We start from the raw sequence: 26,275 nt of genomic DNA on the forward strand, positions 1-26,275 counted from the left end.
GACATATCCAAATCATTCTATGTATTCTATATAGTTTAATAATTCATTTTCATCCACATCAATGTGTAATTTTATCTCTGAATGAAAAAATTCATAAATAATGTAGAATATAATGGAGCGAGAAAGAAAAATAAGAAAATTAGTATTTAGATCTAAATATACTCTAACGATACTTAATACAATGAATTAAGAAGTCATTTTTTTACGTTTGTTACAGAACTTGAAGAATCAGATCATGACGACGAATCTGTGGGTCGAACAGGTGAGTGATATTAATTCATCTCCTTAGAAAGAATGACGACAGCTAGATTAAACACTGTCGGCTTAATCTGTCCTTAGAAAGATTATTCGTCGTGATATAACTCATCTGCGCAGCGATTTAATTACTAAAATTAATTACCGCTATATGTTCGTGACTCGTTTTCACAGTTTTAAACGCTTTGAATATATGGGACAGTTCAGAAAAGTATTCGAATATTTGACGCAGGAAATTTTTATGAATGTATTACGTATGCTATACGAAAGTTCTTGAAATTTTATTAACACTACGATGAGACACGATTATCGTCGTTATATTGATCAAATTTTACCAATGAAAATATACATAGATATAAATTACAAGTTACAATACATTTATCGCAAACATACATCCAACGAAGAATTAATACACGATTCTAATAGTCGTCTTGAATATGCAATTAGTGCTGAAAAGTGATCTCATTAAATATTCTGATATATAGTAAACAATTGATCGTGCAAATATTTTCCTGATCCTCTCGAGATGTATGTTTCCAATAAATATCTTGTAATTTCTATATGTATACTTCCAGATTCGTTTCAGATTTTACTACTATAATCGTGATAATGTTATCTTGTCACAGTTAATGAAGTTTCAAAATGACATATTTATGCTTCTTCGGGTTTCAGTCGTTTCTTTATTAGTACGTTATACTTTGTTCCGAAGTTTCGTGATTTTTCGGACAGATCTGGAAAAAAAAAGAAGATACAAAAATTTAAAGAAAATTGAAACGTTGTAAAGATCGATATTATAGTCAATATTTAAGATTCTTATTATTGCATCGACAATGTACAGGATGTAAGAGAACGTATGGTGCACACTTCGGAAGCTGATTGTACTCGTAAAAACAATAAAAATAGGCTCGTATGAACATATGTTCTATCTATGTTCGACCATGAGATAAAACGAATTTTCTGCTCCGTTTTTGTGTTATCTGATTAATTGTTAATTATTGCCAATATTTAAGGTTCTCAACGTCGTGTAGACAATATACAGGTTGCAACAAAATCTGTTAAAACAATAAAAATAAGCTCAGGTGAATATATGTTCTATCTATGTTCGTTCATGAAAGACAACGAATTTTCTGCTTCGTTTTTATGTTGTCTGATTAATTGCTAATTATTGCCAATATTTAAGGTTCTCAATGTCATATCGACAATATATAGGTTGCAACAAAACCTGTTAAAATAATAAAAATAAGCTCATGTAAATATGTGTTCTATCTATGTTTGTTCATGAAAGACAACAAATCTACTGCTTCGTTTTTATGTTGTCTGATTAATTGCTAATTATTGCCGATATTTAAGGTTCTCAATGTCATATCGACAATATATAGGTTGCAATAGAACCTGTTAAAATAATAAAAAGAAGCTCATGTAAATATGTGTTCTATCTATGTTTGTTCATGAAAGACAACAAATCTACTGCTTCGTTTTTATGTTGTCTGATTAATTGCTAATTATTGTCAATATTTAAGGTTCTCAATGTCATATCGACAATATATAGGTTGCAATAGAACCTGTTAAAACAATAAAAATAAGCTCATGTAAATATGTGTTCTATCTATGTTCGTTCATGAAAGACAATGAATTTTCTGCTTCGTTTTTATGTTGTCTGATTAATTGCTAATTATTGTCAATATTTAAGGTTCTCAATGTCGTATCGACAATATACAGGGTGTAACAGAACCTGTTAAAACAATAAAAATAAGCTCATATAAATATATGTTCTATCTATCTCTTTGTTCATGAAAGACAACGAATTTTCTGCATCGTTTTTATGTTGTCTGATTACTATCACAGAAGATGCTCAAAAAGACGATCCTGTATTTCAAAGCAAACCAGTAAACGTCTTGTCATGATTCCGGTTACACTCTGAACGCTTGCTGGCGTTTCCCGAATTTGTCGGAAAGCTTGTCCTGTTCTGAAGCTTAGTATTTCGACTTAGTATATTCACTGGGTTTGTTCTGCTTACAAAATTCGTTATATCTCACGAACGAAGACACATAGGTAGATACGTTTATATCAACTTTTTTCATCCTTTTTACGTGTACAATCAGTTCCCAAAGTGAGTCTCACGTGTTTTGTTACATCCTGTATATCGATCGTCTAAAATCTAGGGACTCATAACATCGAGAAGTTTAAATATTAACAACAATATCGATGCTCTGAACGTCTCTTAACAAAAATACGGCTGCAACGCGAAGAACCGTAGAAATACGTAAAATTTCGAAATATTGCAAAATCCTTCGTATAATACGCATAATGCATCCGCAATAAATTTTCACGTGCATCCAAACAGTTTCGTCAGTCACTGTATCATGTCTCGATGGTAAACGAATCTGAGCAACGCGGTAACGTCGTAAATGAACGATTACTTAAAATTGGAAATTGTGGGAGAAGTTTGAAGGAAAACAGGCGGACCAGCCGAATAGGCTGAAGGCGACGCGGCGTAATTCGTGCGTGGGAAGTAACAGACGCTTAGGTATTTCGAGTCATCGTCAGCACAGTAACTGCAAATTGCTTCGCCAAGTAATATGTACTCGTGTAAGTACACAGCGTTGCGCGCCGTTTCTTTTGCTAGAAAGAATCAAGCTGAGGAGGGACGAGAGGCAAGACAGTAAGGTGCAGCAGCAAATGTAATTGAAGAATAATTAAGCGAGACCAATTAACATCCTTATCCTCGTTCCGCGAGCAACTTGAAAAACGTCTTCAAAGATAAATTCCGCTAAATACGTTAGACGTATACATGCAATTTACGGCCGTAAATCTACGAACGTGGCTCTTTCTTAACAGTGAATTTACTTTCTTGGTCAAGGATTTATGTATCCTTTAATTGATGTTGCTGCGAATAATTACCGAGATAAATAGTTCAGTGTGTGTGATGCTTGTTTCTCTTGGATCAGGAGATTGGACAGGAAGATGACAGGAGAAACATGAGAGTACATATACATACAGTTGCTGAAATTTCCATAAAGCTACTGTATGTTTTACAGTAAAATCTAATATCCCATTTTAATGACAAGTCTGTGTATGATACCATTTTGGAAGAAATAGAAAAGAAACGTATATGTAGAAATGGTTTTAATAACATTCACAGAAAGAATTGCAGATGATAATTTTATTTATCAACACGATAACGCTCCGATTTACACGTCAAAACGTACAAAACGATGGCTACATCAAAAGGAATGTCAAGGATTTAACATGACCAGCTTGTTCCCCAGATTAGAATTCCATAGAAAATCTTTGGGGGCTAATTGCAAGAAAATTTCATGCATTGCAGGCAATATAATTCCATTGGAGAATTATCCAAACGTGGATGTCTATCGATAGAAAAACATTACAAAATTTGTATAAACTATCGATATGGAAACAGCGAGCAAGTTAATGTCAATTTGCATTTTATTTATTTAAAGAGCGCGTTGGTTTTATAGAAATTTTGCATTTTGCCTTCTGTTAAATTATATTTTTACGTTAATTATATCATTTTATATTAATTTAATTAATTATATCTTTTATATCTTTTGAAAGAAATGCTATTTCCGTTGTCACAACTGAAGCACGTGTTTTTTTTCTAATTTTCCCAAAATGCTATCATACACAAACTTATCGTTAGAATAAAATGGTTGTAAGATTTTACCAAAGAACACAGTGGCCATATGGAAATTTGGACCGCTGTAATGAAAATAAAGTTGTTCGAGAATTTTTTACAAATTTTCTGAGTGTCCCATATTCGACACTACATACTTTTCTACTTCGTTGCATTTCATTTTTTTTTTTACACTTTTTATCACGACGTCAAGATAACGTTTTAATTTTTGTATAAATTTAAACTAGCACTATTTTAACATAACGTTTATTTTAACACACAACTATCGATTTTGTCTTGTTTCATTGGAAACGAGCATGTTTCTTTTTATTGGGAAGTTTTTAAAATCTGGCATTCGATATCAAATGCAGTTATCCGATATCCGTGTCGATTTTCTGACTTCGCTGTCATTTTGTGGCGAGCAAATACCGTTCAAATACGTGCAATAAAAATTTGTATGCATTTATAGGAAATTTGAAAGTACGGAATTGCACGAAATGCACATATTGTTCAAAGTATAGTGCTTCCTACAACACTTGCTAGGTAAAACAATTTTCCACCAAGGTTCCACTGTTTTAATTATATTCTCAAAAATATGAATTTGCATAAAAATTCGCAGTCTACTAGCACGATACTTATATCTATGGTTGGTGTGTGTGATCATTCTGTTTGCACGCGTGTGCTAATTAACAAACTACTCGAAGGACCAGTCTCGTGATGAGATGCAAGGAAATAGATTGAGAAACTTATCGTAGAATCCTTTCCCTTTGACTTCTTATTTCTTCCTACTTTAATGAGAACTTTTGCTCTTCGTTGGCTTATTAATTAAACTGTTTATCTGTCGAATTAATTAACTTCACAAACCAAGAAGCAAGGAAAATTGATGTAATTATAAAAGATGAGCTTGACACTGAGATCTAAAAAATTTCAAAAATTAGAGTTGACCACTTTGGCCTGTGAACGATTCAATTGTCAATTACACGTTGATTCATCAATTTTTATAAATCAATCAACACTCCACCAATAATATACATATACTTTTACTTATTTACTCCTCTTTATTGTTTATACATCTAAGCAGTTTTCATGTTATGGAAGATGTCCATGAAAGATCGTCCACGAAATTTTGAACATTTCTTTATTCAAGTCTTTTTTACGCTATTTAAAATACATAGTTCCGTTTAATTGCTTAATTAATAGGTCTCGTAGGAGCAGTTAAAGATCTCGAAACTACGAGATTTATGGCATCAATCGGTTTATTAATACGTACGTTTGTGGGCTGAAAAATTTCTCGAGAAAGTTAAATTACGCCTCTGCGTCCGAGAAGAATTACCGCCTATATCAGTCTCATAACTAATCAACACTGAAACTACCGATAGTTAACACGAAGTTATATCTACCAAAACCAATCAAAATGGTTGGTCTTTAAAAAATACGTAATAATAGAATATTTTTATATTTATTGATTTATTATTTTCCCATAGAAGAAATTCCGTGTTATGTAGTAGATTTTTGATATTATTAATCCATCTGGGATCCCTAAACGAGGGTTGACACATTTATAAAATTGTAGAACCAGTCATTTTTATTTGTGTGGTATTTCTAGTGTTAGCATCTAGCGATCTAGCGATCGATCCGGAATTTTCCTGATAATTGACATCGTCATATCGAATGATACGCGGTAAAAATTTTAATAACGTGTGGCAAGTTGTACAAAACGAGGAAACTGGTTAATTGGGGTTCGATAAACAGATTACAGAATCCTTTTACACTTTGGCAAGTACCGGTCATTTTGACTGGTGTTGGTGTAAGTAGCCTTGATACAAAATTGTTTTCAATTTGAATACTTAAAAAACAAAATAAAGCTCATTATATTATTCTTTAGTTATCGTTGAGAAAGTCATTACATCATTGTGGAAAGAAAATACAACATGAAATAGGAATTTTAAAATAAAATTGTAAAACCAATCAATTTGACTGGTGCGGCAGTTATAGTATTAAGGAGTGTTGTGAGCAAAGATTAAAACAGGCTAGGAAAACAGATAAATACTGTAGTATCATGGACGAGGGGCCTGAAGATGTCGTGCAAATTATAAACAAGCGGCTGCTGAGCATGTGCGTGGTGGGGCTAAGACAAAAGTTATGAGGTTAAGACAAAAGGCAAGGAGTTGCTATGGGACATAAACGAATTAACGGCAGTGTGAGTTGAGAAGCCAGAGAGTGCGGATTGCGTTGTCAAGATAGTGTTGTTAGCGTTGTTGAGAGAGAGTTGAATCTGTGGTGACGAGAGTTGTTAATTAAATACCTAGCTGTCTTAATTGCAATACGTCGTTGCGATTAGTTCATGTTAAATAACCATCGTTTTCTGTTTAATTAACATCTGTTTAATCCATTTATTATTAATAAACTAATTATAATAATTTACGATACTACAATAGCTCAAGGTTCATTTTCCTTCCAGTTGCTTTTCATCTCGCATGCCAAGAATAAAGTTTATGAAGCAAATTCTATAGCGAGAAGAGTCTTTCTTTCTAAAGTAAAAGTTTTTAGTTTCATCATCGGCTAGTAATACTTTTGTTTCTAGTAAAATATAGTGAAAGTTACGTTTTTAATAGAAATTGCGAGGAAAGTTACTGCACCATCTATTCTGAAAATTCGTTTTACGATCGAAATTAACATTTTTAGAAGAGAAAACATTAATCTTTCATTATTTGTAAAAGATAGAGATCATCGATAATATATTTCTATCGGCAAATGAGCTTTCTTCTTTCCCATTCACCACGTTGATAAACTGTTTCAGAGTTTCTGCATCGGAGAACCGACCCTTTGCGCTCATTACCGATGCGAACTCTGTTTTCTCCACGTTGCCTTGCTCCTTCTCTTCTGCTTTCATATTATTCTTCCACTTTCTCTTCTCCTTATTTTGTCCTTTATTTTGTATGCCTTTCTACTATTCATTCTCTCTACAAATCGTACCTCATTTATTTTACCATTTTGCTTTTCTATTTCTTAATTTATTTTACACACTCTTTTATACAGAGTGTTTCGCCTAGTTTCATCGCTCAAAACGTCTGCTACAATTACAGTCTTATAAAAATGTTCCTCGTTTTCCCTTTCTTAATCTATTTCGTACACTCTTCTATACTGGAATTTTTATTTTGCTTAGTTTCGTCATGCAAAATGTCTGTTATCATTAGAGTCTCATACGAATTTTCGTAGATGAAATTTCGAAAATAGAATGGTTTTAGAGCACGTAGTGGCAATAGCTCTATACTACTTGAAAGGATTAATAACATGGAAAAATCAAGATTATTTTCTTAAATGGAATGGCTATATTTTATTTATTGTAGGTCGTAACCACTTCGAAAACGTATTGCATAACTCACAACGTCATACGTATGAGTCTTTCAACCCTTCAATTCTCGAAATTCAAATTATAATGCAAATTATAATGGAAACATTGTCCATTTTTTTCTATTTATATTTCTGTCGACACAAACTAGATTTCAAGGGTTTATTTTGAAATGTATGTGAGGTATATTATTCTTTTCTTACCTTTGCTACGAATTAAGCCTTTTTCACCACATTTCATTACTTTAACGACCAGTAAAACAGTTCAACTCTACAATAAAGAAAAGCGATTGAAAAAGGCACGAAATTAAAGATCTTGCTAGTATTAGAAATTAATGCGTTGAAATAGGCAGAATCTATGATATTCTTATTTTAGACTAGAACAAATGAAAGATTGCACTTGTATTGCCTACCCCACGCAACTGGAAGGTTCAGATCGTCGAAAACTATGTGAAAAAAATTTACTGACCAGTTTCAAGTAACAATATTATTAGTAAAATAATGTTCTGTTTAATCTTCTACTTTAGAGATCGCTCTACTTGTTTATCAAGCTAACAATGAGTCATTAACAGAACACGGTATTGTAGTGTCGTGGAGAAATGACCTAAGTGCCGTTAGATCAAAAGGGCCTGGCAGCTTTTATCGGGAGTCGTTACCTGAAGAATCGAGTGGAATAGTCGTGAGTTGAGAGTCGAGTGGAGTAGTCGTGAGTTGAGAGTCGAGTGGAGTCGTGAGTTGAGAATCGAGTTGAGATAGTCGTGAGGGAAGAGTCGAGTTGTGAGGAGTCAAATCGTGAGTTGAGAGTCGAGTGGAGTAGTCGTGAGTTGAGAGTCGAGTTGAGATAGTCGTGAGTGGAGAGTCGAGTTGTGAGCAGTCAAGTCGTGAGTTGAGAATCGAGTTGTGAGGAGTCGAGAGTTGAGTTGCCGAGTTGTTATAAGTTGTAAACTATTAGTTGTGAGTTGTGAATTAACTATTTAATTATCTTAGTTGTAGCACATTACTGTATTTAGTTCACGTTACATATATATCTATAAAATACACATGTCTGACCAGGGGATGTAATAAATGCAATAAACAATAAATAAAAAAAATCGTTAATTTTATTCAGTGTACAATAGGATTGTACTTAAAGATTGTGGATAAAGGCATGCCAGAAACGATTTATCTGCAAAAGAAAAACATGGCCAGGAAGCAGTGCAAGAACAGAACATTTGAATTACGAGAGGAAACTTCAGCATTCTTATGAATTTCGAAATCTTTGCAAGCAATTAAGAGAAATGGAAAGTTTCAAGAAATTGTGTCAGAAACACTTTCACAGAAACCGACAATTGGTGATATAAGTGAAACTGTTGCCTCAGCAATAGTTGCACACGATTCTCAGATTAGTTTCAGAACAATTTCACGTGATCCAGTAATATCTGTGCCAATGCGATCCGAATCTTACATCGATGTAAAGTTTCGCTATGCTATTTGCCATAGGAAATTGCACGAAAATAGTCTTATCTGTAGCATGATACTCCATCTATGTGTCGTAGATCCGTTTCGACGTAATAATTCGTCTCGTTTTATTGAAATTACAATTCATATGATTTACTGATAAAGCCGTTTCCACGAGAGATGATTCGTAGAGGGCTCGTACAGTTTCCACAAGTTGTGAAAAAGCAGATTATCAGAGCAGAATTATGGCAACGTTAGTGGATATAAATCGGCTACTATCTTCTATAACAATGTAACGATATCTCAACGATATTCAAAATGTATTTTAATCAACAGCGTGCTATTTGATCATTTCTGTTGATTTTTTTACTACAATTAAAATATTGAAAAAAAGATGTTAATAAGGAAGAGATATTTTCACAAGAGTAGAAGATTAAACAGAATGTTAATTCATATCGGACTCCGAAAGCTCTTACTGCTGTAAGTCATTGAGTTCGTTTCACGAGTTACTTTAATGTAGCTACTACTTTATTTAAACGAGTTAAATGTAACGTTTAATTTAAAAAGACGAGACAAGTTGACTTTTATGTCTTATTAATCCTTGCCAGTAAGATAAAGATAGTTTCGTAAGAAACCTTTTTATAGAATTGCGCAAGTTGTATAGTTTTTGTAAGAAACTTTCCTATAAAATGTTAATGGTAGCAGACATAACGATGGATGAAACGTTGTAACTTTTGAACTAATTAATTATTAATTATCGTACAATCGCACAGTAAAAATGATTGCACAGTTTATATACACAATATGTCCTTTTTCACTGGAAAAGTTCAAATGTCTGAAAAAAGTTGTATGATATCAACGAGGACATACTGTTTCCCGGACAGTTCATAGTGCGAAAGACACAAGTTTGTAGCGTTTTGAAAACGTTTGACTGTAAGTTGCAAGAATATGTAATAAGAAATGACGGTATAAAAAATAAAAATTCTGATGTCACCCTTGCAGGACGTTTCAAGGTCGTCACAAGGTAAACTATGCAAAGCAAAGCTATGCGAAATTAAATATTCCCCGCGATACCGTACAACTTTTGTCTCAGACATTTCTTCGTATCATTCGTTCTTCTTCAAATATTTAAACGTTTCCGGTTAAATAGAACATACCTATATACAGGGTGCTTCCTTTCTACCTCGTCAAATGGCCAGCAAATTGTACGTTTGAACGTAAGGAAAGATGTTATATAAATAATGGATCGTGAATGCTCCATTACAAAATACCATAATTTTAAATGAATGCACTTTCGTTCCATGGATTTTTCATGTTTACAAAAAATGTCGTCCGTTCTTGCAAACAGAAAGTCAACGTCGTTGATACATTCAGTCTATTGCCATTCTTTCACTTCACCGAATGCAGTATCAATCATCTGTATCAATTCCCCAGACGAATTAATTTCTGCCCGACGCATTTCAATCTTTTCCACAAATAGAAATCGCTGCATTAAATTGGTCGAAAATTCAAAAGATAGAAATTAGTCGATACATTTATCGCGATATCTTTTCTACAGCTTCGTAAGTGAGCATTAATCGTAAGAATATGCTGATACCGTTTGACTGTATACAACTGAAACACCCTGTATATGTACTATTTGTTTTGTCCCCGTTGAAATTTTAATATTTTTCCATTTACTAGGCGTCGGTTTTTTCTTTCCCTCGTTTCTTTACGATTTCATACTTTCTCTGGCTGTCTGTCATCGTCCCCTGTGTCTGAAGGCGGTGCAAATTTAATCGTTGCCGCGTTCTCGTTTGTACTGCACAAATTCTGCCAACAACGTTTTCCATGACGTTTCTCCCTTCTCTGGGTAATTTTTCACGGTGACAGCTCGGTTCGTCACTGCTTGACGATTCATAACCGTATTGTACCATATGGCGAACACTTGTTTGGTCGGCCGTGACGTTCGATAAAGACGGGATTTGAAATCGAGAACAGGAGCAACGGAGAAACAGAGAGAGTGTGTGGCAGCGACGTTTCAGATCGTTACACTGACAAGAGTCACATCCGTTTCTCTGTGTACTTATGCGTGTACGTGCGCTGCCAGGTATTCTGCACGCGTCTCCCAGCGACACGCCATCCTTCAACGTCGAAACCACCCTCTTTAGCTTCCGACTAACCCTCCGAACCGACCGTTTGCGACAACCTACCAGCTACTGCGTACAACCGGTTTGCCTTCGGCTAGCGCTCGCTTGCGACGACTATACACGCGTGCCACGTGTAACTGAGGGTAATGACGAGACTTGTCCGTGTTGTATCGTTTCGAACCGGGCTGTTGGTTTCGCGAAACTCGTTGTCCTTTCGTTGCCGACAACTTTGTTCCGGACCAAATGCTCCTGTACAATTGAAAAATCGCCGTTGCACGTGAGCACTGAGAGACAGCAGTGGCGTCGACCAATGAGGTATACCGGTCTTTGTACCATTTTCTAGCATCTGGTTTTTGTAAAACCGATGAATTATCGCTTGGAAGCTAATGTAGAGGAAAATAGCTGATCGAAACGAGGTTCTTTGAAAAGTAGCCTGAGGATCTTCATGCAGATTTGTGTCTTCTTAGACACGGGTAAAGGAAAGCAGCTGGAGCAGAGCTTTGCATATTTTTGCATGTTAGGTTTTTGCATAACGTGCGTTGTTGCAACTTTGAATTTCCTACAAATAGGAAATATATTGTATAAGCGTATTTTGACTAGAAAGTTTTTGTTATTGAATGAAAGTTTTAGATCTGATAGTTTCCATGAATCAGTTAAAAGTTACGCAAAAGGAACATGTAAATTATTTTCATCGCCATTGGAGATAATTGAAGAAGTAATCAGGAAATGTTGATTTGAAAATGTAAATTTGCTAATAATAAAAACAAGATCTTTCTAAACTGTTTTGCAAAATATTCCAATATCATTTGCATTTTGTGGACCATCGATGCTTGTTTTTACAATGTAAAATCATAGTCAGCATTAAGACAACCACAACATAATGTTTTTGAAGTAATCCTAAATGGCAGAACATGAATGCTTAGGAACAGATATAGATTCGTGTGTTATGTTCTTGTATTTTGAATAAATATACAAGTGGCAAAAGAAGATGTTATGTAAGAATACGGTTTTTAGGAAATGAAAATGTGAAAGCTTTTTATTTCTTATATACATACATATGTATGTGCAGGTAATAGCAGACGAACGACGTACATAGCTAATTCTTGTGTTGTGAAATTGCTCGACTGATGTGTAAAGTTAAATTTAAGAAATTTTAAAAAGCAATTTTTAATTAGGAATAGATTCAATTAAAACACAACTTTTAATTCAATTCTAAGATATCGATTTTTAATTGAAAATAAATTCAATTGAGACTTGTACTTTTGAATTTTGTAGAAGTTTAACCTTCTTTTTCGTGTGTATGTATAACGTGAGAGTGTCTAATATGCGTACTTAGTATATGCAACGTACATGTTGATATTACACATTCACACAGACTAAACATGCCAAACATATACACACACGCAATTTAAATGCAACAGTGCAACCCCTCTGTAATTATTTTGCCGGAAATTATTCTAATGCTGGCGGCACGCTTTTTATTTTAAAAGTGCGATAGAACGACTGTAAAAAAGGAATTTTTAAGGTAACGTTGTAATAGAGAGACGCCAATTTTTGAATCCATCATGATTTTAATTTAACAAATTTGTTCAACCCCGTAGAACCAGTTAATTCTTTGAGCTCCATTTTTTTATTGTAAAAGTACGTTGCGGAAAAAAAGACCTCTGCGAGTCAAACTAAAGGCTTTTCCTACCAAAATGACTGCACGATTATTTTTCACAAAGTTATGACGTTGCCTAATGGTTCAAAGAGCGACAATTTTTTGACGAAAATTCAACGCTTGTCCAATTTACCACACAATACATAACAAACGCAACATTCTTAGAAATGATCGACGTTTGTACTTTTATCTAAAGTATACAGTTTAGAAAAAAGGGAAACACCTTTCATACTGTTTCTCTGAAAGCCTGTCTACATAAAGAAGCCTGGATTTATTTATATTACACAAATATATAGCTATTTGATTACTAAATACTTTTTCAAAAAATCAAATGAATTTCTCCGGTAATTACTTGACAATAGCAACGAAGTATTAGCACTAAAAATATATAAGAACTCACAACTTTAACATTAGAACTACCGATAGTTAACACGAAGTTATTTCTACCAAAACTAATCAAAATGACTGATCTTTAAAAAATACGTAATGATAGAATATTTTTATATTTATTGATTTATTACTTTTTACAGGAAGAATTCAAAGTTATGTAGTACATTTTTGGTATTATTAATCCATCTGGGATCCCTAAACGAGGGTTGATACATTTATAAAATTGTAGAACCAGTCATTTTGATTGGTGTAGTATTTCTAGTGTTAGCATCTAGCGATCTAGCGATCGATCCGGAATTTTCCTGATAACTGATATCATCATATCGAATAATACGCGGTAAAAATTTTCAAAACGTGTGGGAAATTGTACAAAACGAGGGAACTGGTTGATTGGGGTTCGATAAATAGATTGCAAGACCTTTTTACACTTTGGCAAGTGCCAGTCATTTTGACTGGTATTGGTATAATTAGCCTTGATACAAAATTATTTTCAGTTTGAATACATAAAAGACAAAATAAAATTCATTATATTATTCTTTGAGTTATCGTTGCGAAAGTCATTACATCATTGCGGAAAAAAATATAACATGAAGTAGGGATTTTAAAATAAAATTGTAAAACCAGTCAATTTGAGTGGTGTGATAGTTCTAGTGTTAATTTTACTAATAGCTTTTAGATATTACATCGTAATAAGAACAAAATTAAAGTAATATTAGCTATCCTTAATTTGTACGATGAAGTAATGGAACATTTTCTTATGGTATTTCTAATCTATCGACAAAACTTTCCCGAGGCATTACACATTTGTACGGCTGGATTAACGTGTACAAGGTTTGGGAACAGAATAGCGAAGTACCGGAGCTTTCGATGTATAATGCAGGTTAAATTGGTAGATAGGTTAAAGACCTTGGTTCTTCAAAATGTTCATCGATCCGAGCAGAATAACTTAAGTTCCAAAGTGATGAAAGCACTCTTGTATTCGATGGTGAGTATGATTATATTGAATATGTAACACTTTGAACACGAACGATTGATCTAATAGACGGATCCAATTTTCAACTATACAAAGGAGACATACATCGAAAGGTAGAAGATAAAATATTCGCCTGTAAACGATTTTTATGTCATTTCTAAAAGGGACATTATTTCAACAATTTGATTATTTAAACATCACTCAGTGTTTTTCTAATTTTTGTTTTCTTTAGTTTATTTTAATTTATTTTACATTTTAGTTTATATTAAAGTAAATGTTGCTGCAAAACATCCAAAAAGGAATAACTAAATGACTATGTTTGGTAAAATAAAATAGAAATTAAAAATAGATTTTACCGTAACCATTTTAAGTTCGAAAACTAACGAGAAGATTGATATGTTTTTTAGAATTTTCATTTGCAAAGTCAAATTAATGGTCAAATTTATTCCAATTTGGTCAAATGTCAAATTTTTAAGTATGTGAATTCCGATGTTTTTAATGCTATTCTGAGTCTGAAGAGAAATTAAAGGGCTTTAAAGCATTTGAACTTCTAGAACTGAATGAAAAAGTTAATTTTTCGTAAAAGAATATGTGCAAATTTATAATGTTAAGAGTGGTAAAATATCCGATCTATATTATGCACAAAATATAGTAACCGATTAAATATTTTTGCTTTTAATAGCGAGTCCTCGAAATTATTACGAATATTTGATCAAAGTTTCAAATGGCAAAGTAATAATGTGCATTGTCTTACGAAAAAAGTTTGTTCGAGTTAACATTATTATACCGTGGACAATGAAACTTTTATTACTCAAGATGGTAATTCAGATGGCCATTTTAAAAGCTTTTCTTTAACTATTTCAATTTCATTTCAATCTGCTGAAAAATCGAGTCTATTTCTAACCATGGAACGGAAGTGGTGACAAATTCACTTCTCATTGCCCGCGCTGAAAGTCGATAAAACGACAATAGGATCCCGCTGTTATCTTGTTTGGTAGAAAATTGACAATTACGCGCTTTTGCCTATTTAATTTGCGCGATTCTTCTTTGCTTCTAGTACGCACGGCGTAGAAATGTCGGTTTTACGGCTTTGTCCTATAAAAGGTTAATTAAAATCTTTTAATTAATTTAAAATGTTTAATTAATCTTGGTACACCCTTTGTGATATGATGCTACGGAAATAAAATTTAGAAATAATCCTTTTCTACATATATAGAGTAAATTCAATCTTCTTTGAATACAAAATGGATAAATTTTTTAAGGAATCTTTCATTAACGTCCATTTTCACGCATTTAAGTTTAATTCAGCGAATAATTTTTTACTAACGAGTTTAAGATTTTGTTTAAAACTTAATAAAAAAATAATTTATTCTTTTCTAATAATTCATTTCATAGTAATAATGTCGTAACAACGAAAAATTACATCACGAAGACTTTGTGAACGAGAATATGAAAATTACAATTATACGAATAATTGTTATAAAAATTAGAACCATATCTATTACTACTCCGAGCAAAAAATAAAAATGGAAGCAGGCAAAATTTGCTACAGTATTAATGGACAAAATTTTACTACATTTTCATGTTAAAATTTTTATTTTTTATTCATTTTAGCGAGTAACTTGCTGGTCGTTTTATTTTATGTATTTAATCTGATGCATTTATGGAATTTCTCATTATCAATTTTTAAGTATTAAACAGTGTGCAGTAGGAGAAACTAGATATAGTATCCATGTATATTTTATTAAAGTAATTTAATTCACATTCATTATAAATTAAAGCTTGAACAAATTTGTTCTCTTTAGAATATAAGCTAAAAATTTTATTTTTAGTGAATTCGTTAATAACGAGAAGATTTTGTTTTAATTAACATCGTTTCATTTTAGAAACGAGCGAATTCTCGTTAAAATAAAGAGGCCGAAGGACAACAGTTCTTCGTGTTTAGGGGCGTGATTTTCGAGATACATAAAGATCTCGTTATAAAAGCACAAACATTTCATTAAAGCAGTTTGCTGTGAGTTTCTTCGTAAAACTCGCCCTCTCGACAGCCGTTCATTGACACCAGACTTAATCTATGTACATCAGACTTGAGCTATGTACACCAAACTTGATCTATCTACACCAGACTTAATCTATAGACACCAAACTTTATCTGTCTACATCGGACTTGGTCTACACCAGATTTAATCTACACCAAAGTTAATCTATGTACATCTGACTTGATCTACGCCAGACCTGATTTAGACTTGGTCTGCACCAACCTTGATCTATGTACACTGGACTTGATTTATCTGCACCGCACTTGATCTATTTACATCCGACTCGATCTACCCAAAACTTGATCTACATCATATTTGACCTACATTAGTCTTGATCTATTTACACTAGACTTGATTTATCTACACAATACTTGATCTATTTACACCAGACTCGATCTACCCCAAACTTGATTTACATCATATTTGATCTACGTCAGTCTTGATCTATTTACATCAGACTTGATTTATCTACACAATACTTGATCTATTTACACTAGACTCGATCTACCCCAAACTTGATTTACATCATATTTGATCTACATCAGTCTTGATCTATTTACAGCAGACTTAATCTACCTCAGATTTAATCTATCTACACTATACTTGATCTTTCTGCACCATACTTGATTTACCCCATACTTAATCTACACTAGACTTGGTCTACACTAAACTTGATTTACCCCATACTTAATCTACACTGGACTTGATCTACACTTGACTTGATCTACAGTAAACTTGATCTACATTAGACTTGATCTACAATTAACTTGATCTACATTACATTTACATTATATTTGATCTTTCTGCACCATACTAGATTTACTGCAGACTTAATCTACGTCTGACTTGATCGTCACCAGGCCATACAAGATTTCATCAATGACGACATCTGACCGAAACTAGCTTTAACCGACGGTAGTACTAACCGATAACGATAATGATCGAAATATTCTCCAGGTTGATAAAGTTAGGGCGCAGGCTGATATAACGCTAAACCAAACTCGTAGTTGGTCGGATTTGCTAGAAACAATTGATTGAACTCTGTGTCGATCGTTCAATTGATCAGACTTGCTGTCGGTTAAGAGTCGATTTACATCAAAGCCTCGTCAAAACTACGGTCAATTCATGATCAATCAAAATGTTCAATCAAAATTTTAGCAAGGCATTCACACTAAACGATCAGATACAATGAAACCCCGTTGCAATCTCTTTCATTCTTATTCGTTCATTTTACATCGATCCACAATTTGCCAGATGTATCACAATGCTTTTTGTGGCTGAAATACAGATCGAATTAAACTCTCGTTCTCCTTGCTCTTTTTCGATTGTTGATTGCGGTTTTGATCACTAGGAAACCGACGCCACGGTTAAGAAATTCTCATTTAACTTGACCGAACCATCTGCTGTGAATGCTTTCATCGGATTACGTGTAAGCGGTTTTCACCCTACTTTTCTCACTATACTATGATCGCCACTGTAAACCAAACTTTAACCAATCTTAATCGATAGCGATGATAATCGAGAGGAAACTACATGCATATTCTGTACGCGGACAAAGCAGAGAATGCAGTCTCGTATAATCCTCTAAATCAAAGTTATACTCTGTTCGAGCTTGATGCAACCAATTACTTAAATTCTGTGCAGGGCATTGTTGTCGGTTAATACTTTGATACCGTCGCCGGTTAAAGCTGTTGTCGGTCAAAGTTATAGTCGTCGATCAAGTCTGATATCTGTGAATTGTTCTCGGTAAAAACAGTCGGTGAAATGTACATCAGTGATTTCAATGGAACTGTATACAGGCGTAGGAATTAATCTTGCTACGAGTTTTAATTACATTCAGTTCCATCGGCATCTCCAGCACCAGCTGTGAGGACCATCGGAAATCTCTCTGACATGCTTCTTCAAGTACGTAGATGTATCTGCGGTCGACAGGTGGTGGAATCGATAGCTCGTAGAGGCTTCTGCCGTGGAGATTCACAATCACATATCGATGACGGCGTCCCTTTTAGCGACCAGTCAATACATCGGAAATAAATTGATAACAATAGTAGCACACCGGTGGCCTTTCTATCTATGGACACGTCTCAACTCTCTTTCTACTTTATATCTCTGCTTCCTTTTTCACTAGTATCGGTTACTTGCCTCTTTGTTCATCCGTCCGCCTGCTCACCTTTCTCTTTCTCCGTTCTACTCTCAAACTGCACTCCCTTCCCCCTTTGAACTTGGCCATCGTCCTGAATCTCTCGCTTCGATTCTTGCTTCCTCAACCGTCTTGCCTCTCACACTCTCGTCATTCGCCATTCGATTTTCTCAATCTATATCGAGGAACAATGGGAATTGTGTCGTGTCGAAGTCCCCTGATAACTGTCGCTCTTTTTATTGCTGCGAAAATGGAGACTGCAGTTTAATCTTACTACAGTTCCCCAACTTTTATATCTCAATCTCGCTTTTGTTTTAACGAACAAGGGGATTTTTAATGCTTTAGGGAAAATACTGGTATCGAATCGAAACGAGGAATCGCGCGTGCTCGCGCAGCTTCTTTCATATCGTTTGCAATTCACGAAATTTCTTGTCCATCAAAATGACAGACCAGAGGGAGGTTAATGTCGCTATAAGTTCGTTGGCATTTTCTAAAACAGGTTTTTCTGCTTTATCATCCCTTACAAATCGATTAAACGACTTATTTATCTTACTAGGTCCGAAACTTTTGTGCTTTTATCAAGAAATTCGGTACATGTGTATTTTCACGTTTTTTTAAATTTAAGCAATTAATATAATGTAACATAATAATAATAATAATAATAGTAACGTAATTTCAATCATTTGAAACATCTTAAATCCAAACGAGATTGTACTAATTTTTGCTACATCATGATTGCTATATTTCACGTACACGCTAATAAATAATTCTTTTAACAGACACTCATTGTGTTCGTTTCTCTTGTTTCGTCATCGTTGAATAATGCAATTACAAGCAATATTTGTCGTGTAAGCGTTCACTGCAACTAATGTAATTACAGTTCTATGATAAAAATAGAATTATTACACAATCTAACATTATCGAATAGTATTTATGGGAAAGAGCTCGCGTGATAATTCCTAATTTCGTAATCTTCAAAATTAATAGATTTTAGTAAACCACGAACAATGTTCTAATTATTTTGTTCTGGAAACCGTTAGTTAGAGCATTGAACTTTGAAATTGGGTAAGAGATATCACGTGCCAACAATCGCTTCATTACCATACATGCCTATTTCTAAACCACAATACGCTTCATTGGGCGCAATACATTGCCACGTTACAAATATCTCGTTCACGTTCATGGCGATAATTTTATAATTATTGGTTTCTGAATCAGCGATTCTACAACGTATGCGATTCATATGACAGCATTGTTAGAAATGGCAAATTGTTGTAATAGAAATTATTATGTATCGAATGGCATCATTCAACAAATACATACACCTACGTAAAACGTATTCGACAGAAAGAAATTATTTATACGAGAAGTTTTCGCCAGAAGTTATATATACCGACGTATGTATATCATCGAGTGTTTTAACAAAGCCTTGCAGCAGTTCCATCTCTATCCATTTTTCTTCAAAATATATTTTCAGATTGCGGTCGAACGTCACTTGCAATAGCAATCTTTGACGTACTATATCGACAGCATTTTATTTATTTCACTTTCCTTACAGATAAAATGTATTGTAGTTGTTCACCTTGTGCTTGCCGTGAAAAATAACTACGATTAACTTTGTCAACCCTCGATGTATTTTTACAAGGTTTAATTAATTAACTAACGAATGAAAAATATATCTATTTTAGGTAAAACTAAGCTGAAATTTTAACAAATTGTCTTCCCCATCCAACCACTTGAACAAATATATAAATATGAAATATCAGAATCATATTTTATAAAATAAAAATATATATATTCAAAAATATTTATTAATAATTGATGAAAAAAGTCTTTTTCATATAGTAAAGAAAAGAAACAATTCTGGAATCGTTAGGAAAATAAAATCTAAATAAAAGATACGTATAATAGTGTATTTATTTGTAATAAGGATTAGCGTTTAATGTTTGATATTACTTTACCGTGGGAAATGTACTCGTCAAAATTCCAACTATGTTCGAATAAAAAATAAATTCGTCCCTGACTTTTATCTCTGATAACCTATTTACACGCAGTTGGCAATAAATTTGGCTAGAGCGCATGCAAAATTTACCAACACGTTATTTTATCGATCTCTTCACACCTCGACTACAGTTACAGCTTTCCAAGAAAGCCTTTAAAGAAAAAATTGACGAGCTCGTGCATTTTTATGGGTTGACCGTAAAAAATCTCGTTTCGGGATATGAAATTGGTGTTTTATAATTCACAGAGTGAAAATTTCGATTTAGCTATCTTTACATGATTCAAAGCAGTTTGATTTGAATAAATATTTTTTAAATTTTGATTTAATAGACACTTTTTTTTTGTTTTAAATTATCTGACGCTATTTTTTATCTCAAATATATTTTGGTAATATTATAGAATAGTAAAGTTTTCAATAGAAAATTACACAATTATTATACAGGCTGATTCACCTTAATGTTTCAAATCGTATCGAAGAAAAAGGATTATGTTTGGGGAAAAAATATCGAAGGAAAAGATAAACATTCTGCATTTGTACGATTACTTTTTTCTAGGCTTGTCAGTGGTTGTGCGTGTAAACATAATTAAATCGTGATTTCGTCGATTGCTACGAATTTTCTTTCCAATCTGTAAAATTCTATCGATAGGAACGTTGCTGAATTATCAAATTTATTAAATTTTGTGTAACTTAATCGTACCGACATAATTTTTAACAAATATACACAAAATAACTCTTGAAACGAATATTTATCTAGAGAAATAAGATTCATTCAACATGTTAAATTAGAACAGTTTACACGTAGGTCTGTAATTAAACGAACCCCCATTGAAATTCAGAAATAAATCTTTTAATTCCCACGAAAGAGAAAATATTTCTGTCGATCGTCGCTTCTTGTAATTTTCCACCACTTTAATCAATGATTTTATTACGTGGCATCTGAATATTCATACCTGACAGTGCTTTGTTATTCGATAATGTTGTATCTATTTTAAAATTAGTTTGCTCGCAATTACGTTCAAATGTAATTACTTGTTTTGGTGTGCGTTCGTGAATAATTCTCGTGGGTTGTAAATATATTGTAGAAAATTGGAATAACAAGCATTAACACACAGCAAGAAACATAGGAAAACACGTGTAGAATTAGTAAATATTCATGACGCATACAGGTGAAACAAATAAATACGTGTTTGACCACGTGGATGTTTATGATCTACAGAGCTGAGTCGATGGGCCAGCCATTTTCCTGATCATCAAACTTGAATTTATGTGTTTGCGGTAACATTCTGCAGTCAGGTCAAAGAAACCGGGAGTGTCCTTGTTTTCGCGAGTGAAATCGATAAAACCTCTTGCACGTTCAAGCAATTAACTACGTCGCTACTTCCGCAATACATTACACGCTTTGTTTTCATTTTTAACAAAAGCATGCAGGTACTTAATGCTCCCTAACGCTGTAATACGATAACTTTCTTTCGTGTAAACGTATTTTAGTAACTACATATGTAGGTAGATAATTAGAATTTACAAAATATTAAAAAAAGAAAAAATGAAAATAGGTCACTTATTGACATTAAATGTTCCTTAGAACATTTAGGATAGACATAATTGTCGAATTTAATTAATTAATTAATTTAATAGACAGCGAAGCTAAAAAAAGGCAATTGTTGTAAATGTTCTTCGTTTAGGCGATTTTTTTTTTATTTCTTTTTGCTTTGTCTAGGACCCTGCACTCCTTGGAGAGTAGTCGTTCAGACGAAACGGATGTTGCACATTTAGCGTTAAATGTTTCTTGGCTAGTTTGCCCAGATGTCAATTATTCGATACACTTGAAAATTCAATTGGAGAATTTCGATATTTATGAGTTAGGTATCCATACTGAAATATGTATGTGGGATAGTGTGACATCAGGGAAGGCGTGGCGTGAGGGGTAATTGTTTATTAGCGTTGCCAAGATATGTTGACGTTGTCAAAGAGTGTTGTGAGTGTTACCAAGGTATGTTTTGGAAAAAAGCGAGCATGGAAAACATTGTAACGAGAGTTGAGAGAGTCAGAGTTGAATTTATCGTTGTCGCGTGAAGATCGCTGTGTTGTTGTGTCGTAGTAAGTAACGAATACGTGAAATGGGGTTTTATATTCGATTTCGTGTGAGTGCAAACGATATTGTATTAATGATACTGTTACCTACAAGCTAATAATATAACATTCCTACATGTATACCATCGCATCGAATATCGATAGAAAGTATTGATATTTGAATTGAAAAGTATCGATATTCGAGACATCGCCTATCGCTAAAGAGTAAAGACTTGTAAAAAAAGTTAAAACATATCTGTTACGCTTTATTTTCAAACCTGTCTCAATATAAACTTAATCGTGATTTAGAAAACAATAAAAAATAAATAAATAAGTAAATATGTAAATAAAACATAAGCAATAGGTATACATATTGCAGCATATGGAATGTTGTTTGTTCAGCTAATTCAGCTAAACGTTCCAAAAAATCATTAAATTATATCAATACCTTTGTCATTTGCATCTTTTTGTTATTTTAAAGCGTATATTTCTTTTAATACATTTATTTATCATTCCGTTCTCCATGCAATATTAATATTATTAACTATATTAATTAGTATATGGATATTCAATTATTTGTTTTCCTAATCAAGTTAATATAATAAAAATATTAATAAATCATCAATAAAAAATTTTATTAATAAAATAAAATTTATTATTTTCTAAATTATTCAATAACGTATATTCATAAATGTCACTCACCTGTTATTAAGTACAATTACTGGAAGTACTACAGAGTCTTTGAACTTAGATTCCAGAACTGTTAACCTTCAGTTGTATATAATATGAAAATAACTGCAATTAGCTAAATTTGTATTTTTACATTACGTTGGAACTGCAAGGAAACGTTGCCTCTGCTATCGGATAGAAATTTTTGCAAAAGCTAAAAGACGAGACCGTATGATGTTAAGAAGAGAAAATTGAAGTGTAATCGTTAAAGGCAAATGTATGAATGCTTTCTACACGCGGTAGCGTAGTTGCTCAGCAAAGAGAATCTCTGATTGGATCTCCCACGAAGAAATTCCCAGGGAAGTTTCGTCCGCGGGCCCCTGCGGCATAATTGGCCACTAATTAATGGCCGCAGGGCAATCGAATTTCCAGCAACTTTCTCCCTTCGCGGGAACCCCGAGCACAGGAGTAAGCGATATGACTGCGTCGTTTTCCCTTCAAAGATTAAATTATGCTTCCAGAAAATGAAGTCTTGCTGGAATAATCTATTACATACTTTTTTCCCTCGATATTTCATATAATTTCATATAACTATATCCGTCAATATACTCAACTTTCTGATTAATAATCGTGCAAGGCATAGCAAATATTGGATATCGTTTTCTTATAACGTTGACCACTCGTTCGTTTATTCGCAATCTATTTATTAGAATTATTATTGATAAGCTATTTTATAGGACAGAAATCGTTGATTTAATTTTATGCTTTTCAATTTAGTATTTGTTAAATCACGTAATATTTCGTTGTACTATCTTTCCGTTTGTGTCGTAACAAATGGAAATTGGTTTGGACACTGAGTTTTCGAGTGATGGTCGACACAAACGATACGGATGAAACAATAAAACACGTTTGAATTCATTCGCGTTTAAGCTTATTTATGCTGTTGTTCGATTGCGTGAGTGGAATTGATGAAACAATTATTTCTCCTGCTGTTTCATCGTTAATAACTATAACGTAATCTTGATAAATTGGATCGATCGAAAAATTATAAAATATAACGTGGTAAAGGAAATTGACGAAATTGTGTAACACTTATATAAGATGCTTGTTCTGATTGAATTTGCTAGTAGTCATTAGAAACTGTAAACTAAAATTTTTATTAAATATCAGGTCTATTGTAATGCATCATAAAAATAACTACAACATTATACATAATTTATTTCTGTGTTAAAGAAGAATTGCTCCATCTTTGCTTTGCATACTATACAAATCTTTGAGCAATTTCAGATATTAAAATATTCGCGCTTTCAATACAAATGGTAATTATTACACGTAGCAAAGTATCAATAAATTTCTACGTTAAAGAAGAATTGCTCCATCTTTACTTTGCATACTATACAAATCTTTGAGCGATTTCAGATATTAAAATATTCGCGTTTTTAATACAAATGGTAATTATTACACGTAGCAAAGTATCAATAAATTATATATTAAATTATAGTATGTATCTTCGATCTATTTAACATAACATAGTTTGACGAATATGATTGTTATAAATGTTTAACTTTTTACGATGATTTCTATCAATTTCTTCTAATTACTGGAACAATCTTTCTTGTTATTCCAATACGTCTTTTACGCACAGATGCTCACATGATAATTTATTATTTTTTCTCATTGATTTCTCCACTTAAACTTCCACGATAATTATAATTAGATGAAAAGTATGGAAAGGACTTAGCGATCATAATATTTATTTTATCAAAGCGTATAGAGTGACCATCTCGATATTACAGTCGATTGTAACGACAAATTTTCTATTTAATTTCCTCAAGTCCCGATCAAGCACAATTATCCGTTTGAAATTTTGAAACGGTGTCGCAAAAATCGAGACAACGAATACGACACTTTCACTGTACGAGCATTTTATGAAGTACAAATATTTATAGCATAGCATGGGTTTATAACATTGATCCATAACCCGACAATTCCATAAGGTACAGTAAAGGGAAAGGAAAAGATCTCGCTTATGTGGCTCGATTTTCATAAAATATGTATACGCATGTATCGTAAAATCTGCCAAGACGTAACAATCGAGCGAAGCACCTAAAGGTAGATGCTTTTTCCTGTCCGCTTGTTACCAGGAAATACGTTCCAATTTTTACTATATACCGGTTGACTAGATCTATCCGTAGCGTTTCTAAGTTTCTCGTATCCCTGCGACTGCTTCGTCCTCCGGGGATGTTCCCTTTTTCACGCGAGATCGTGAAATCCCGCCCAATTCCCGAGAACAATTTTCTGCCTCGATATGTTCTCGTATACAAGACACGTGTGCTTTCTTTTACATGTGAACTCGATGTCTGTCACAGGCTGGGTAAACGTATGCGCGCGAACATGTTTGTCCGTGTCAACGGCAGTGGAACGTAAGAAAGATTGCGTCGATAGGCAACGTGTTATCCCGATAGATCACATGGATATACGGTATCCAGTTCTTCCAGCGAGTTTCATCTGGTCGCAAACATCATGCAAATTAGATTTACTCTTACGATCAAATTACATTAGATACTTGGATATACTTGTGATTAGTTTGTGGCTATTTGCGCAAAAACATACTTTTATGAACGCAACGAGGCAGATATAGAGTCTAAATAGGCTTCTGTTTTATTCTTTACATATTGCAACTAACATCCCACTTGGAATATTTTGTATACTTTTGTACGTTACATTATACGTTCTATGCATTTTTGCGTATTTAATACTACAACTACCGGTAGTTAACACGAAGCTATTTCTACCAAAACCAGTGAAAATGACTGAATGTTAAAAAATATGTAATAATAGAACATTTTTATATTTATTGATTTATTACTTTCTTACAGAAGGAATTCAATGTTATGTAGTAGATTTTTTTATTAATCCATCTGGGATTCCTAAACGAGGGCTGACACATTTATAAAATTGTAGAACCAATCATTTTGACTGGTGTGGTATTTCTAGTGTTAGCATCTAGCGCTCTAGCGATCGATCTGGAATTTTCCTGATAACTGATATCGTCATATCGAATAATACGCAATAAAAATTTTAAAAACGTGTGGCAAGTTGTACAAAACGAGGGAACTGGTTGATTGGGGTTCGATAAATAGATTGCAAGACCTTTTTACACTTTGGCAAGTACCAGTTGACCAATACCATTTTGACTGGTATTGGTATAAGTAGCCTTGATACAAAATTATTTTCAGTTTGAATACATAAAAGACAAAATAAAATTCACTATATTATTCATTTAGTTATCGTTGCGAAAATCATTAAATCATTGCGGAAAGAAAGTATAACATGAAGTAGGAATTGTATAATAAAATTGTAAAACCAGTCAATTTGAGTGGCGTGGTAGTTCTAGTGTTAAATTCCATACAAATGCATAGATATTCGCAGCCTATTTATGATTCAAAGTATATCAAAACGTTTCTGGTAAAGTTGAATTTTTCAGAGAATCGAATAATTCTTTTTTTTTTTTTTTTTTTTTTTT

The 26,275-nt window shown here is 33.3% G+C and overlaps 1 protein-coding gene across 1 annotated transcript in view; it reads left to right on the top strand.

Annotated features, from left to right (window-relative positions):
* Positions 1 to 221: 221 nt before the first annotated feature.
* LOC105680606 (acetylcholine receptor subunit alpha-like) overlaps positions 222 to 26,275 on the top strand; it is a 51,646-nt gene continuing 25,592 nt past the window's right edge. The window contains exon 1 of the mRNA XM_033320175.1: positions 222 to 262. Within this exon, the coding sequence (XP_033176066.1) occupies positions 236 to 262 (27 nt within the window). The 5' untranslated portion in view covers positions 222 to 235. The remainder of the gene's footprint in view (positions 263 to 26,275) is intronic.

This window comes from Bombus impatiens, unplaced genomic scaffold (genome assembly GCF_000188095.3).
Source record: "Bombus impatiens unplaced genomic scaffold, BIMP_2.2 scf_0256, whole genome shotgun sequence".
NCBI lineage: Eukaryota > Metazoa > Arthropoda > Insecta > Hymenoptera > Apidae > Bombus > Bombus impatiens.